The 17890-nt window shown below is 47.3% G+C and overlaps 1 protein-coding gene across 1 annotated transcript; it reads right to left on the bottom strand.

Annotated features, from left to right (window-relative positions):
* Nucleotides 1-1893: 1893 nt before the first annotated feature.
* On the bottom strand, nucleotides 1894-16273 carry LOC126532186 (facilitated trehalose transporter Tret1-like). The gene is made up of 4 exons (XM_050179858.3): nucleotides 16150-16273; nucleotides 10708-11520; nucleotides 8706-9394; nucleotides 1894-2512 (listed from the first exon to the last, which is right to left on the bottom strand). The coding sequence occupies exons 1-4, from the start codon at nucleotides 16271-16273 to the stop codon at nucleotides 1982-1984; spliced, it is 2157 nt and encodes a 718-aa protein (XP_050035815.2). The 3' UTR covers nucleotides 1894-1981.
* Between the last annotated feature and the right edge of the window lie 1617 nt (nucleotides 16274-17890).

Genomic DNA, 17890 nt, shown 5'->3' with positions numbered 1-17890 from the left:
CAGCTTGAGGTCGGCCTTTGAATCCCAGGCCACAGCGGCCATGTTCTATTGGAAGCGGACTCCAAAGGCGCGCGTGTACCGCGCATTCGGTGCACAGTAATTGACCCTAGGTGGCCAGAGTTAATTTGGGGTCCACCATTTTAACGTATCTAAAAATCGTTCAGTGGTTCTGGCGCGCGAAACCCCAGAATTTATCTATTCAATTTTAGCGCATTCATGTAAAAGATGCCTCGTTCGAAAACTACTGCATTTGCACTCGCGTGTCCTGCATTGCATTGCTTTGCGTAACTCGAACTTATCAGTTAGGCTATTCTATACCGGAACGGAGCCCTGTGACCGGCTAGACAGCCACACGAAATCTTATCGCTATGTGTGCCCTTTTAGTCACCGCTGCGGCCGTCAACTTTTTCATTGCGCGCGGAGAGGTTCCGGCTCGCTTGGCACCTCATGGGCATAAACTAGCAGTCCTCAACCCTCCATGCCCATGCGCTCGGAGGTGCTGTCGTTAACCGAACCATACCACTCGCGCGGTTTAGATCTGCTTGCTGGAAGCCGTAGAGTAAAACAATGTTCTCATAAAGTACATTAATGTATTCTATACTCACAGCTGCAAACGTACTACGGAGTACGCAGGAGAAACGTCCGCCTTTTTTTAACGGCCCTGTTCAGTCACACTCACTCTCAGCGTTTTTGACTTACATTTGTTATGATGTACGATGAGTACAGACGGGGCCGTACATACAAAAGCAAGGGTGTTTCAGCAGTGACGGTACGTTTTCCGAGTTGGACATGTTCATATTAGACATAAGTAGCAACTTTTCTACTGATCACATATGTGAAATTGCGGATGTTGAAAATAGAGCGTAGCTTTGTGCTTCAGTTCCTTATTGTCGGATTTCACTCGATTTCTGCAACATAATCCCGTGTGTTACCCCAAAACAGGCAGAAAGAAGCGAAGGCAATGAATTATCAGCGGTAATATTGTGCCTCCTAATGGAGAAGGCGCCAGTTTGGCGGGGCAAGACATGGAAATTCGTCTCCTGAGGCATTACCAAAAAAAAAAAAAGAATATCCGTGGAGAGTCGTGACTCGCGTGCACGTGAGCCAAGAAATCTGTGAGGCACGAGAAGCTTCTCCGAAAACGCCCCAAGTGCTTCCCGCAATAACTTGCTTTCTCCTGTCAGCACTCGTAAAACTACTTGGCTGGACTCCAAGCGCGGCGCGTGGAAAGACTCGGATTGTGAAGCGCCTATACGGTACCTGACATATGACGAATATCTCAGCACACAGGGCGAACATTACTCAGCAATGGGAACTTGTGACGCTACGCGGTCTACCTCGTGCAACATAAGAAGCTATAACACTGGCTCTCTATAGGTACACCGAGATCCGATAGCAAAGGATTAAATGGATTGCACACCACTTTCGTCGTTAAGGACGGGAAGGAACGCTAAGGAGTGGAGCACTTGTTCGAAACACTGTACTCATCCTTATCTAACAGCACTCTTAAACCTTAAAGGCATTCATTCCGTGCTAAATGAACTACAATTTCATTGAGAAATACAATCCTAATCAGTAAACGAGACAAAACAAGAACGAGCGAAGCTGGCAGCGCCGGCTGATCACATTCGTCCTCTGCTGCGTAACTATGCAATCGTACAGCGTTGGCGCTTAACAGATGGGCCAGAACTACCTGAAATATGAACATGACACAGAATTCTCATCTCCAACGCTACAGAGTTGGTCTTAAGCTTGAATTTGCTATTCATCATTGCAGAAGTTGCGCAGGACGCGCGCGACCACCGTCGAAGTCCCATGCCATTTTTGCGCCTCAGAGCACTTACTCACCTTATTCAAGTCAATTTTACCAAAACCGTAGCATAGCCATTCAAATTACCACATTTATGACAACATCTTACGCATGTCGAGTGCGCGAATGTACTGTCATGACGACAATGCGCGACTGCAAAAGTGAACAAAACTAGCTCATATTCTGAGCTTCGTTCTTCACCAGCGATTCCTGTTGTGACGATGAACTCCCGCCAAAGAGATTCTCGATGTCTTCTAGGCTCTTCCCTCCTGTCTCAGGGACGAATAGAAGAAAAAGAACAAAACTAATGACAAGAGAAGTGCCAAACAGCCAGAAGGTTCCAGCCATGCCCAGGGCAGCACGCATACCGTTGTAGCTTATGATGACAGCGAACCCCTCGGTAAATAAAATTGCGGTGCAAGTTCCGGTCGCAAACGCCCTGGCCTTCAGGGGAATCATTTCGCCCAGAATTACCCAAGGCAACGGGCCCAGGCCCACGGAGTAGCCGACAAAATAGATGCAGAGGCTGGTCAACGGTAGCCAACCGTAGGCCTCCGTGAAATTGTCGCCCACGTTTGACTTGTAGTAGAAGTACAGGCCAAGTGCGCCAAGACAGACTGATGACACTGCTGACGAAAACAGCACCAGAATTTTGCGGCCAAGGCGGTCGGCGAGAACTGTGGCTACTCCTACCATGACCACCTGAAATGTAGAGAACCGGGGACGTTACAGTGGACAGACATTATCATATGAATTTTTTGCATATATTGCATGAAAGCTTCATACCCAGTGATTGTAACCATCTCCCAATTATTAATAGCGATACGTGCAACGCATCGGGAATGGAGAGGATGAGTCCCAGCACTGCGATGCGCTTATCTCTTACACACGAACGAGATACAAATAAAAATGTGAATGGCGTAACAAGCAACCATTGTATGAATGAACCAATCAGTCGTCTGAATCAAAAGATTATAAAGCTGTCACCGTGTCTTGGTTTAAAGACAAAGTGACAAATTTAAAGAAAAGAGAGTAGTTGCTTTATTGCTGGTCTCGAAGCAGATCGCCATCAAGAGTAATATATCTGAATATTCAGTGAATGACTTAAGCCGGCAATTTATGCCAGTAAAAAAAATCAGTGCCCTTCCACTCTGACGAAGGATGACCAGCGAAGCTGTGTATATGGGCCCCTTAATGGCGAACTGCATCTCCGCCGCGGATCGGCCTGGCATTGCACTATTTTCGGTATCGGCCTACGTATGGGAAGTATTTAACGCCTGCTTCACCTCCGCCACGGGTCGGGCCGGTATTGTACTTTCTTCGGGATCGGCCCACGTATGGGGAGTGCTTAACGCCTGCTTCACCTCCGCCGCGGGTCGGCCGGTATTGTACTATCTCCGGGATCGGCGCGCGTATGGGGAGTTTTTTTTTTTTTTTATAGCGCAGCTCTTTGGCGTCCGTTCCTGGGTTTCGCGTCGTCGTCGGCGTTGTCGTCGGCCTCGTAACCAGCTCCGCCCCCCTTTCATCCCCCCAGCGCTAGCAGCGACCGACTGATACCGCTGGATGCCGCTGACGCCGCTAGAGAGTCAAGATAACGTGACTGCATAGAACACCGTCGCCGCCATGCAGAAAGAGGAGGAAAGGGTCCCCCCCCCCTGTTCTTGTGTGGCGGATAGGGTGCTCTTCAGTTGCCGACGCGCCGGTTATTTCACGTAGGCCCCGGCACGTCGACGAATACGTGACCACCTTCCCACGGCTAGACCTGGTTCTTAGCGCTGCGGAAGCGAGGGTATCATATTGTTTGTGTCGGCATCGGCGGCGTTGTCCCTGAAACCAACTCCGCAGCTGGGGTTGACTCACTATCGGCGTCAGCGGCATCAGTCAGTCGCTGCTATCTCTTCCCTCCTCCCTTTATCGTGTTGTCCGCTTGCTGCGCGCGCTTCTGCCCCCATCGTTTGCCGCTGGGTGTACACGCCGCCCCCCTCCCCCCTCTTCCTGCGAGTCTCCGGTTGTCAAAGCGCCGGCTCGAACTTAATTCCTTTCTTCGCTCCTCCTCCAATGCAACCCCTGTGCGGTGGCAATCAGAGAGCCAGATCGGTGGCGGCGGATCTGTATATGTGCACCGCCCGAGCCAAAATTGCCGCTGCCGTTCGCCCTGTGCGGTGGCAATCAGAGAGCCAGATCGGTGGCGGCTTGACATAAAGACAAACAGCAATTTCCTAACACTTATGCGGGAGAACATCCCGTTCCTCTCGCTCGTAACGCGTCCCACGGCTGTGACAACCTCGCGAGGCACTTGTATAGATCTCGTCTTTGAGAATCAAGCATTGGTGTACCAAGTCGAACATATATCAGTCTATTTCTCCGACCACAAAGCTTCCTTCATGACTGTCAAGAACTGTTAGTGGAGTCTTTGTTAAAGGAATACGTGTGAAAAATTAAAAAAAAATTCTGTGATAGCGCATACATGTGTTGCTCGATTTCTTTGCCTCAATCTATCGAAAAGGTGAAACAGCTTATTTGCTGCGCTCAAATTTCGCATTAGGAAGTAACGTAATCGTCGGTAATTTTTTTTTCTTACAATGACACGAAAATTTCCTTGGACGGTAGAGGTATGCAGCTTCGCTATAAAAAGCGGTCGTTTAACGGCTTAACTTTTCTTACATGTGCTGAAGTATCGACATGATCATTCACTCTAGCACACCCATTTAGAGCAAGCGTACCAAATTTCGACCTCCATCGCCAGCTGTCGGCGCAGCCACGCATGGCTGCTGGCTTGATGACGGCGCCGCTGACGACAGGATGGAATAATAGGCGGCAATCAAGTGATAAGAACCGGTTGAACGCTACCACGTTTTTTTCTTTAGCTCCTTCTACCAATAGACCTCTAGAAGCCAACGTCACAAGTCGATCACGAGACCTTCGGGTACACGCGGGAGTGTTTTGTGCGCAAAAAGCTCACCCCACGCGCATTGGATTGCGAGTGTTCTTTTTAAGCACGAAATGCTTTTAGCTCCCGTTGTCCGTGACCTTCCAATGACCTTGAGCCAAGAGCCAGAGCGGTTTCCCGGGCAAGCTGAGAATACAACGAGATTATCCGGGAAACCAGTCCAAACTTACTAAAATGCGGCCTGTGGCCCACGACTCTTTGTACAAGACCGCATTACATACGCTAGTTAAGCCCAAACAAGTTACAAAAGATATTGCTTCCGAGTTGTTTCTAATGTTTCTGCACAATGTCACTCAAGCTGTAACTTCAAGGACGCTGAAATTTTATCTGCATTTTCAATTGAAAACTGCATTTCCACTGAGCGACATTGAAAAGGCCGGATACAGGGCACCATACACTTCATTGTCATCTTTTGGCGTTGAGACAGGGTTGCCTGTGTTCTTATGAAAACCAGCGGTCCGTAAGTTCATCGGCGCGGGTTTTGCATCACCTCGAAAGATGCAAGTGATTTTTTTCTCTCCCTGGTGTCCTTCCCTGCCTGTCGTGCCGCCTTCAGCCGGTTTTCTTCGTATTGCTGGGCAGCGCCTATATATGAACCAGTGCACAGTATGGCGGGGTGCGGTGTTATGCAGTGTGGTGTGGTGGAGTGTGCCGTTGCGAACATGCACTACATCCATCTTAAGATTGTGGCTAGTATCATCTCCTACCAATCTGCTTCGCCGGTTGCCATTTCGTGCTTGCATCTGCTATCGATTACGGGAGAGCCAGAAGTTCTTTTTTTTTATGTGTGTGTGCGCTTTGTGTCCGTCCACAGAGCTGGTTGGTCATGCGAGCAATTTGCTGCGTAGTTTGACGCCTAAATAGCGGTAACAGAAGGCAGTGGGATCGGCTTTTTCCGATTCGCAAACGATAGAAACGGCGAGGAAAGCCGGGGCTGGCAATGGACCTTGACAAATGGCAGCTGTCAGACACCGACATATTCTGCAGTGCGTACTTGCACTTTTCTCTAAAACGTCAGCTAAGCTGCTCCTGCCTTGGCAGTGTCCGGCTGTTCTCATGATGGATGATGTTAAACTAGAGAGCGAACACGAGAGGCGACCGCGGGACAAATGACCGCGGGACATCGATTGATGTCACAAGGGCACTTTCGATCACGACCGAGCCAGATCCTGATACAGTGCTGCTACATGTACATTTACGATTGCGATTTTGCTCTACCCGGATCCATTCAATCGTGATCTAGCTTTTCGATCATGATCGGATATGTCAATCACCCGCATCCTCAAAGGTCAGCGAGCTAAGCCAAACGCCCATGCTTGTCCCTCTATAGCAAGGCCGTAGGCCTTAAGCGACAGGTACCATTTCATTGCTCCCATTTAGTGTGTCATCCAGTTTTGTTCACGAGGTAAAAATATATGTCGCCAAAATGCACGTTCAGCGAGCACTTCAGATCCTTTTTCTGGCCGTCTAAGACGAAAGAATCTTCGGAGTACCGCTGACGGGCAGCTCCTGGGAGCGAACTTACATACCCGACGAAATTCATCGCAGCAGATGCCATGTCACGAGGCGAATGTTTTGTCTACCAGCTCTTTGCACAAGGCTGGAACTTCGCTTTGCGCACGACCCATGAAGTCACGCTGTTTACGAAAGAATCTATATACGTGGCAGGAGCGTGCAAAAAAGGATAGGCGACGTGAGAAACGCGTTCGGACCTTTGCGCCGCGTCGAATGTGCACAATGCCCTCTGAAGCTCCCTGGGCGTCGCCAGGATACCCTTTTGACGGCTGCAATTATCCGCCACCCCCTGCTAGAGCATTTCAGAAACTACAGCCTTCTTTTCCTACTAACATTCAACCGTCCAGAAGAGAGGTATATAGTACGGTAGAGAGGAGCGTGAGAGGAGGCAGAGAAAGGGTAGAACCGACTCAGCCACGACCCTCATGGCCCTATTCGCTCTCAACTCGCTTACATGGGGAGAGGGAGGGAGTGGGAACATGTGACTTGAGAAGGCGAGGAAACGGCTGCTACTTGGGTGGCTCGACATGCGCGCCCCCGAGGCACCCTAGCTGCTACAAGACAGCGGTTGCGGATTAACAGGATAAAATTAACTTCAAGGTACGGTACGGTACGTTTCTGCTATTTCTGAAAAATAAACACCTTGCAAATTTGTCAAGCGGACAGCTTACGCACGCCATGCAGGCTCAAAGCCGCACTAAAACACCGTAACGTCTAGGCGACATCGTAGCACCGCACCTTCTATTGCACGCATTTCAATGCACGCAATACCTCCGTGCACGCCGTAGTTGTTTTGGGGCTATCGCATTACCAGAGGTCGCGGGATTGATCCCGACTGCGGCAGCCACATTTAGACGAGGTGCGAAATACAGAAACACTCCTGTCCTTAGCTTTAGGTGCTCGTTAAAGAATCCTAGGGGGTCAAAATTAATCCGTTCCGCTCCTACGGCGTGCCCCATAATCCGATTGTGGTTTTTGTACGTACATTCCCATAATTCCAGTTTAACACTTCTGCCTCAATGCAATGTGCCATGTGAAGTAATGACAATGCTAACCTTCGGAGTTTTTTACTAATGGAGCACAACATCGCCTCGAGCAAACACGCCTCGCTGTGTTCTGTGTATTACGAAAACAGCAGTGGTGCACGCAAGGCAGCATTGACCATCAACTCACCACTCTCGTATTACACTAAACGCTGTAGAAATGAAACATTCGCCGTCAACAACACCGCTAATTATGGGTCTATCGAAGCAAACAGTACAGAAAGCTTTGCTTACGTCGATTCCCACAGTGCGTGGAATGCGCAAATTTTTTCCTCTTTTTCTTTCAGGTCACCAATCATCTACTATTACACTATTATCACATCTACGAATCAACTATTCTATCTTTTTTTTATACTCCGCAATCCCAAAGCAGGCTTCTTTGCACGCCCAGAAATAATGCGAAAAAAGGAAGCTTTCAAGGAAAGTAAGCTTTGAAAGGGGCATGACAAGAACGGTTATTTCTTTTGCTATTTTTTTTCATTTTGCATTCCTTCCTTATGGATTCTAAAGCTATAGGAATCACCTACATTTACACTATTTTAACAAATAAATGTATTCGTCAAATATGCATTTATTTTGCAGATAAAGGGTGTGCAACTTCTCCCGTTACGGACAGATTTTACTGGGGAACTCGTCATAGAATGCTTACGCATTAAAACGGAAGCTCAAAGAATGCAGCGAACACCTGTTTTGTATATACCCGCTTGTGTTTCGAGCCGACTAAAGAATAATTGTGCACTCATGATTGAGCCTGTGTGAAAAGCAGGGCAGTCCGGGAACAGTGCGACTCAAAGCATAAGGAGGGAAAAAAGTTTCACTGCCGCACGCGAAGGAACTTCTTTGTATTGGTTTCACTAATGATGATACAAACATTGGCCGATATGTTTCTCACCCAATTATTCATGAACCTAGTTAAGTTTCCAGAACTTCCTTTCTTGCAGAGTGGCGCAGTTCGCAGACAGCACCAATTAATTATAATCATGCCCAAGGACGTCGTGGCTGGCAACACCTCGGGGTATAAAATCGCAGCCGCACCGAAGCGCAGTTATACGGGTCCACGCAATCGCACGTTTCAACCTTTTCGCTATAGCAAGCCCGCATTGGCCGCGCAAGCTCATCCATATACGAAGGGCCAAATTCGGGGATCGTACTTTTGCCATCGCACCATTTCTAGGACCGTAAACGTGCGTAGAAACGAACGGTGAACAAACTTTGAGGTAACCTGCAACGACAGATGGTGAGAGCCGACGAGGGATGTGACATCACGTGCAAACTATGCATAAACAGCAGCAATAACCCTCCTAGGTATCCATACCTTCGAGACCTATTGAATGAATCATTCCGTTTAATGCGCGCCCATAAAAGCAGCGACTTTCAGGCTACATACCTGATGGGGCCTCACCTGTATAAATGCCACAATAATAGCAGAGTTCTCTGGCGATATGCTTGTGCCGGCCTCTTCGAAGATGTCTTGGGTAAATGTGATGATCAAGCTAATGGCTGACAGCTGCTGCATCGTCATGGTGAGCAGGACGCACAGGAAAGACCGGTAGACGCGCGGCGATGCCATGTCTCGCAACGAGAAGGCCGCAGCAGCCGTGCCGCCCTTGCGCGACACTGCGGCCTCCAAGGTGGTCAGTTCGCTCGCGGCACCGGGACCGAAGTAAAAGCGCAACGCTCTAGCCGCACTGTGACGTCGATTGTGCTTCAGCAGCCAGCGGGGCGACTCGGGACACCAGAACAACATGACGCCCATGGCCGCCGCCGGCAGCAGGCAGCAGACCGCCAGAAGCCAAAAGCCGAGGTATTTGCCGAGCACGAAGACGAGCAAAACACCGCAACACAGAACACAGTTGGCTCCCGTGTTCAGCAGGCCCCGGTAGTTGGCTGGAGAGATCTCCGAGATGAAGACGCTGACGGCGAGTGCCACCGTGCCGGTGCCGACGCCCGTGAGCAGGCGGCCGACGAACAGCGCCGCCTTGGGAGTGGCCACCGCCAGGCATAGCCAACCGAACAGGAACCAGAGCGACGAGGCAATCAGAGTGTTGCGACGGCCGATCGTGTTCACTTGACGACCTGCAGCAGTGCGTAACAATGAGAGAAAAACAAAGCGGTGCTTATATGGAAAACAGAATGACTGTACTCGTAATTAGTTGACGAAATTTTATGGCAAATATGAGACGCGGAAAAGGGCGAAATTGAGAAGTTATTCTAATATGCTCACTAATACCCCTATCTCTCCTACGGTTACATTTCTGTGATGTAACTCAACAGGGATGGTAGCGTGTTCATCTCTACACCTTGTAGTTTGAAAGATTTGTAACGATGTGTAAGATTACACGACTTACAGGGATTATGTGCTGTTGCCTATGTCTTCATTACACATTCTATCTGTGTATATATATATATATATATATATATATATATGTGTGTGTGTATATATTGTGTGTGGGCGTGTTTGTGCAAGTGCTTATTAGGTTTATGTGTTGTTCGAGGCCATTATTCTGTAATTACCAACTCTTTTATTTTTCGTAGACGCGTGCCAATTTCATCTAATTTTAAGCTTTAGTTCTGTGATTGTCACAGGTTGCCTTGCACATCTTTTGGACGTCATGCAGCTCTTTTTTAGGGCTTTTAGCTCAATATACCAGTCAGAATGTACCTCATCAACGAATTTAATTGAACTGATGAAATATGATTAATCGACTTGTGCTATTGCATTGAACAAAGAATCATGTAGGAAATGTTAAACAAAGAAAAATACTAAATAGCCAGCGCAAGCTCGTTGTCATTTAGAAGAAACGAAGACTGGAGTTCAACGCGCTCATGAACATTTCTAAGCATCAAGAAAGGCGGGCACAAATACGACTTACAGATGAATTACACGACTGCTAAGAGTAGAATCGTTGCTTAAACATGCACTTCGCACATTGGTTCTCCACCAAACTCGTGTCGCTGCATTGCTTCGTCTTTTGCAGTTAGCATAACTTTCACCTTTACAAGAAACTCAAGAGCACCTGGCAAACACTTCTGCAATGTCTTTGCCACACCATGAAGTAGCGACGAATTTTTGTTAAATCACATAGTATAATTCCTGGGGACCCTAACATAGTTAAGGATATTAGCGGCCAAACCCAGGCGCACTGAACACCCCTTTTACACCCGAGATTCATTCAACATGCGGAACCTTACGCATTCTATCGGTGAATTACTCGCAATCCACCAACTAACCAAACATTCCGGGATTCCTACTTCCCCTTCCTACGGTTGGCCTAACACTTTCACAGCCTCTCGTCTCATCATGGCTGAGCTATACCAGTAGACCCAAAACCACGTGCTTCATTGCAATGATTTCGTGGAATTTTCGCACTAAATGTTCGCCCGCTTACCGCCACTTAGGCCTCCTATGACTGCACCAAGCATGACAAGAGCGCCGAACCAGTCACTGTCAGTTTCGCTGAACTCCATCGCCTTCCGTATGCTTGGAAGCGCTGGCGACGAGTAGGCCACGGACAACCCAAATGACAGCGATGCCAAATATGTTATGGCTACGGTCAGGTACAGCCGCCTGCGGGCTTCTGCCACTGTACCTACATCGTCCGGCGCAGCGACAAGTGCGGATTTGAGTTCTGGCAGTGCCGATGTTATCGGAAATGCTGCCACGTTTGGGTCTGCGGCAAGCGGGACCGCAGCATTCGAGGCCGCAGAGTCCACGTTCGCAGTATCACCCGCAAAGCTTTCGCCCGTCGTCGCGGCATTCGTATTCTCAGGCGCTGCCCCTGTAGCGATGACTTGACGTTTCGCAAAGACTGCATGAGGTGGAATCGACGCGGTCACATTCCTTTCTGTGGCGTCACCATGCGAGTCATACGCTACCGCAACGACGTCTTGTGCTGCACTCTCATTCCTGTGGTCTTGGATGTTAGCTGGCTTGTTTGCTGGGGGTGCTGCCGAAGCTGCCGCAACGTTGGACTGGATCTCAGCAACGGGGATGGAATCCGCGGCAATGTTCTTCATGGGCGACATTAATACAGTGCCACCCGTCACTTCAGCAGGCTTATTCGTCGCCTCATTCGTTGTTGTGGCTTCTTGCTCGGCGGCCGCATTTTTAGATCCACTATTATCTGCAACATGCGGTGCGGCGCTGGCTTCCTCCAGTGCCCCGGTCGAAGGTGCTGCGTTTGCCGTAGGCACGGTTGTCACTGCGAGTATGGAATCAGTTTAGCCAAAAGGAAAATGAAGAATAATATACATCAATCAGACTGTGACAGCATCAGTCCCTGAAATTAAGTACAAATTATTCTTTTCTTTCTGCTTGCACGTAGACAGTGGTATCGGATCAATAGGCGTGGTGTCATTATTCGTGAATACATTAAACAGCTGCGGAGATACTTCCACATTCCTCAATTGTAACTAGTCACGCTGTCAAGCGCGTTTTATTTTGTCCTCTCCACGTAGATAAACGTGAGAGACAACAAAAAGGAAGCGCGCTCATAGAACTGCAGAAGAGTGCGCATTTGGGCTGGTTCCTTCATGATTACGAGCAGAAAAAAGCGCTAAACAACAGGACGGAGAGAGGGACACAGACTACGGCGCTGACTAACAACCAAGTGTCTTTATTCTTTCTGTCAGCATATACGAGGTGTTTGAGCGAACACTTTCAAATTTCTTTAAACGTTGCCTACCGCAGATAGGACAATTCTTGTTCATGAGATGGTCTACTTTAAGCGGTGGATACTACTTGCAAAAAAAAATTTAATGCTGAATTGACTAACTAACGAAAATTCATTAATCAATTTTAATCTAATTACCCTGTGGCCCACATGCAATTTACAAATTCTAGCCGTGGAGTTCGCAAGGCGGATATACTTGGAACGAATTCTCAGGATGGCACCAGCTTCGAGATAATAATTCCCGAACTTTGCAGAGAAATGCACTGGCGTTCCGGTTAGTTTTCTGCTTCAATGCATAAAACAGCCTTTTTTTAAGGAAGTAACTCGAACGTTAACGCATTTCTTCACAAAGTTTGGAAATTAATATCTCGGAACTGGTGTCACCCTGAGAATTCGTTCTAAGTGGATCCGCCTTGCGAACTCCATGGTCAGAATTTCTAAATTGCAATATGGGCCATAAGTTTATTATTTTAAAAGTTCATTAGTGAATTATTGCTAATTATTAGATTATAAATTTTTGGTGCAAATAGTGTCACCCACTTCGAGTCGACCACCTCATGAACTAGAATTGTGCTATCTGCCACAGACAACCTTTATCATTTTTGGGAGTGTTCGCTGAAACACCCTGTATATTAATGAAGGGAAACTCAGACATCCACCCGTTCGTAGCAACTGCTACAAAGGAGAACCATACGGGTTCCTCGAAAGAAAAGCCTCGCAGTTGAAGAAAAATTCGTCCTGGTCCGGGACTCGAACCCAGGACCACCGCCTTTCCGGGGGAAGCCGCTCTACCATCCGAGCTAACCAGGCGGCTAGAAGATGGTAGGGCGAAGTCGAATTTGTCAACAACTCGAAGCAAAGGCAAGAGTTTGACATAATAGTTCTGCGGAAAGCCGCAAGGTGGAGAGAAGTAATTAATTGTATATACGCCATGCGCAGCGCCTGTAGGGGCGCCACTGAAAGCGGCGTAGCGGCAACCGTTGCAGCCGCAGGCGGGCCTCGTGCGGTAGACACCTGCTTCCACTGCAGGCACGACTGAACTGTGCACGTGCGATTTGCCGCTTGTGCGCGTCCCAGATAGCTACTTCGGCGGTGGCAGTGTGCGCAAGGAAATCGCACTGTACGATAGTGGACATGTGATCAACTTCACTGCTTTCTGGGACGAGTTTGTCTCCTTACGCGCCAAGTGTTTGCCGCAGATGTGCATCAACAAGCTTACCTACGAAATGGAGCCCATCGCCAGTATGCCGCTTTCACTATACCGCCCCGGCCGCTAATGGCTTCATTTGTTGGCCCGTGAGCCAATGCTCTTTATGCACACACTTGCTTAGTTTATATGCCGTGTATTTTTATAGCAGGTTGAGGGAACGCCGTCGCGCCTGCGAATGGTTCGTAAAGGTGCGGCCACGTGAGTAGCCAGCGACGGTAAAGCTTGCAAAGCAGCACGATGAGCTTGAGGGAAATAGTACATATAGGACTCCGGCAATAAGTAAGGGTTGATTGTTTTTATGCTTGCGTCTTACCACTGCACAGCATGGATTTCACATGTTCCATCGCTAAACAAGCACAGCGTTTCGATGATTTTACGCGAGCACGCGAGTGAGATATCGGAAGACGCCATAGCTGAAAAACCTTGGACATCGACCAAAGGCAGGAGGTAAGGTTGTTGACCTACTAATTTTTTCAGCCGATTCCAAAGTTTTCCTGCTTGTAAAACGTTATAAAACGTCTTCCTTATTTTCTTTATTTTCTTAGAAATCTTGAGTTTTTTGCTGCATAGCATATATTTGACTTGTACTTCTCATATTGCAAGCATATTTCTGTTTCTAATTATCTGCTACGTTAACCTCATTTTCTTTGATATACGCGTATGTCATTCCTATGTTTCCTTAATGTGTCAAATACTACATATTTATTTACTGATAATCAGCATTTATTTTATTTGCTAGTTTGATCTGAACTTCAATTATTGTAGGCGCCTTTCTTGTACTTGATTATCTACTTCACTAACTTCGTGTAATCTGATGTCTGTCACCGCTATGTTGCTATAATGTATTAATTACTATATTGTTAAATTACCAATAGGAGGTCTCCCTGACAGATTTTGTAACTTCTGGACCTCCTCCTGTATTAATGACAAGTGAAAAAAGGTTGATTAAGTAATTAATGAATTAATCAATTGTTAATTAAGAGAATGCTAACTGAATAACTGAATTAATTATTTATTAATCGTTCAATTAATTAATTGGCTAATTAATTATTGTGATACATAATGCGATTCACCAAAGAAAGGCACTCAGCTGTAAAACAAATAAAGCAGTCTGCTTGGTATGTTTGCTCAAACAGCATGTACTGACTTTACAAATATGACACGAGTTTTTCAGTGAAGTTCAAACAGTTACACCATATGCAGCAGCTAACAGCAATCTTCGCCCCGAGTTACCTCTTCTCTAACACATTTCCCAAGCAACCCCAATATCGCAGATGTCCTTGGGCGAAAAGAATAAAGCTGCTAAAGAAGCACTGGCCTGTAAACAGAGCGTAATTTAGGCCCCTTATATATGAGGCGAGGCGAAAACCTGGCATATTAAAAAAGTCAACAACGGTTCTGCATGAAGCAACTAGCATCAGCTCAACATGCGCGAAGGCATGCATATATAAAATAGATCCAAAAGCATTAACTGCGTGACAATTGGCAATTTGACGGACCGCATGAAACAAACACAATCAGTCCTTGCAAGCCCGAATAATCATGAATGCATCATGACATGCTTGTATATATCAACATGTAAAGAAGCGGCAACGGCATTCAGAATCTAAGCGAAATGCCTTTCTGTCAAACCAGACCATACCATGGGTACTAGTAGTAGGGCTAGTTGGTTTTGCATAGCTGAACAAGTAAATTAGCGCAATAAAAGGCACAGACACAAGAAAGTCTCCATTTCTTGTGTATGTACCTTTTATTGCGCTAATTTACTTGTTCAGCTATAACTTAAGTAGGACGTGGCCAATTTCATTGCTTATCCATGTAAACATGACCCAGTGTAACAAACACCGAGTGGGCAAGAGAAAGCGAGTGAACAAGAAAGTTCCCGCCGAACTGCGGTCATCCATTGTTACCGTTGCACCCGCTCACGAAGCCAAGCGGAAAATGATTAGAATCGTCTCACAGGTAAGATCGTTACATGTATTTGAGCACCCCACCGTGCAACAATTTTTCTTCAACATGCCTTGAAGCTTCAGTCACCACCCACATGCGAAGGGCGTCTTTTTTTTTTTCTCGCTCCGAAAACGTTAATCAAACAGAGAAGCACCAGCAACGACGCAAGAAATTACGGCACACGGCTGCCTCCTTTACCGAGTGCATTTAGCAACGCCGCCATATGCAGTGCGTAAATCGGCGTGCACTACGCTTATTTCGATGCGCATGTTGATAATTCATACTGAACAAACCTGCAGCGCAAGGAGAAGACGAGGAATGACCAGACAATACGACGGAGCGCTGACTTCCTAAAACATCTTATAACATGACGGTGTGAATATATGCATACAAACTAGTCCAGCACACTGATCAGTCACTTCATAACACAGTAGATGAAAACAGACAAAAGCAAGAAAGAGAAAATATTACATATACCAGCGAGAATGAAACAAGGAACCACGCATTAAGCCTTTTGTGAATTACCAGCCTATAAAACCCGCCTCGGCGCATAGCTAAATATGCCGAGGTTCCTCTCCAATAGCTCAGTGGAAGGTAAAGTAACACACGCGTCAACTAGCGTTGAAATTTCTGCTGCTTCGATAATCTATTTAGTCAAATGCATGATGACCTGCGTTGACATTGCACTCGTAAAAGAACGGCACGCAACCGTAATTCATAGACTGAAAACTAGGGTGAGAGGCTGCGACGTTATGCACATTTTATCCGCATGCTCGCAAAGTCTTACATTGAAGCATCGACTCGTGTGGTCGATGTAATTCCTGTCACAAAATAATAGAAGCGAATAAAAATGTCCAAGTTACAAGGGCTGAAGCAACTTCCATGTTTAGTTTCACGGCCAACCACAGCATCCAGGTATCCTGCCTTAAAATGTGTTTCTACACATACGTGTTCGTCCTGAGCCATAATTATTAATAATGCGCCCATATGATGCCTACCTTGTGGGTGCGCCTCCTGCTCGTCTCTCGGCATATGGATTGAGTTTGGAACGGCAGACCCGGTCACCTCCAGACGAGGTTCATCCCCTGATGAGGCACGGCCCCTCTGTGATGAAATCGACATTCCCGGCGACAAGCTGGGCCTGCAATAATTAAAGAAGTAGTTGGTTGCATTTTGCAACGGCGGTGCACGTTGGTGGTCGGGATGTCGAACACATCATCAAAGGATGCGTTCGTTCATCTATAGACTTCTAAAAGACTGTTGATCACACCACTGTTGAGAAGGCACGCCGAGTTCAGAGAATGACGAACCTTTGACGGCCAGTTCAGTTACCTTTGCCTCGGAACAGACTGGACCTTGCTCTTGTTCTTGTTCCCTAGTGAAATGACTGGACCTGAAGATTGTGGTTATTGGCACGAGTTCTTCTTCTTCGTCTCGATGCTATCTAAGTGCACGCACCTAAAATGAATCCCGTACAAGTGTCGTTGTAGAAAAAACAGACATTTTCGGCTAGTGCTAATTCTACTCGATACACCTGCTTTCATATAAAAACTTTGTGCAACAATAATGACGATCCTCTATACGTAAATTATAGAATTCACGCAAAATGTAAAGAAGGCTTGCGCTGTTCTTTTGTAATATCAGATTTCCTATCTGAAAGCAAGCAGCAGAAACAACGGCGATCACCAACGAGCGTATCTTCAGTGCAATGTACCGATATTTAAATGTGCAGGCAACGAACGCCGTTCCCGACAGGCCCCGTTTCTTGAGGAAACGAAGCGACTAAAAGACATTGCAGAGACAGTCCCGCAAGGGGCGATATGCAACCCTACAGCCTCACCGCCACCCCCAGTCCGACCCACTTCCCTGACCGCAACCATCTCCCTCGACCTCTAGCCCGGCGTTTACGACCCTAGCTGTGTCCGATAGCCTGTGTCGTTCAGAGAATAAAACTGCGCTTCAAGGAGGAATGTTGTGTTTCTGTTTCCTCCCCCATTTTCGCGAGGCGCCCTTTTGCGTGGGAACCGCTTGGGGCGAGTGTACGCATGTGCCTTACTTCGCGTCGTGTGTATCAGGTCCACAGTAGCATATTCGCGGGCCGCTGTCGACCAGACCGAGTTTTCTCTAATCAAGTGCGCGATTAGGCAGCCGAGTTTGCGGTCGAGAACTTTTGCGCAAGGTCCGACCATTGCAGATGCGTATAAGATTGTTGGTGGACAACAACGTAGAAATCAATGCCAACAGCGACGTCACAGCGAAAACGCATCGTATTTTACAATGTAGCTAACAGGATATTTAGCCGCCGAGTGACCTATGTAGCAGCACTTCAAATGTACAGGGAAAATTCTATCGCTCAAATTTTGTAGGTGGCATGGCGTCCCTTCTGTAATGACCCCATCTGTAGTAGAAGTACCGTATTGGCCTCAGAGTTGATTTCTCCAGAGCGTGTCATCGAATGTGAACAGCAATACGCGTTAAGCACAGCAACTACCACATCACCTGCGCCCTGCATGGTGATTTACACGAAAACTGAATTTTAAAAGTGGTGTGAAAAGCTTTAAATTTAAGAACGATCTCAAATGCCTTGGATGCTGCATTTCCGACAGGCCACTACATGGCGCAGTGGGTCGCGAAGGGACACGCTGACTACACTGAGTAACTCAAGCAGGCTAGCTGACTATTTGGCATCGGCCTGTTTCAAAGGGAATGCCAATAAATCATCATCGTCATCGGGAAGCG

Source organism: Dermacentor andersoni, chromosome 5, assembly GCF_023375885.2.
Source record: "Dermacentor andersoni chromosome 5, qqDerAnde1_hic_scaffold, whole genome shotgun sequence".
NCBI lineage: Eukaryota > Metazoa > Arthropoda > Arachnida > Ixodida > Ixodidae > Dermacentor > Dermacentor andersoni.
The sequence above is the reverse complement of the archived record's forward strand: the minus strand, read 5'-3'. Positions and strand labels throughout refer to the sequence as shown.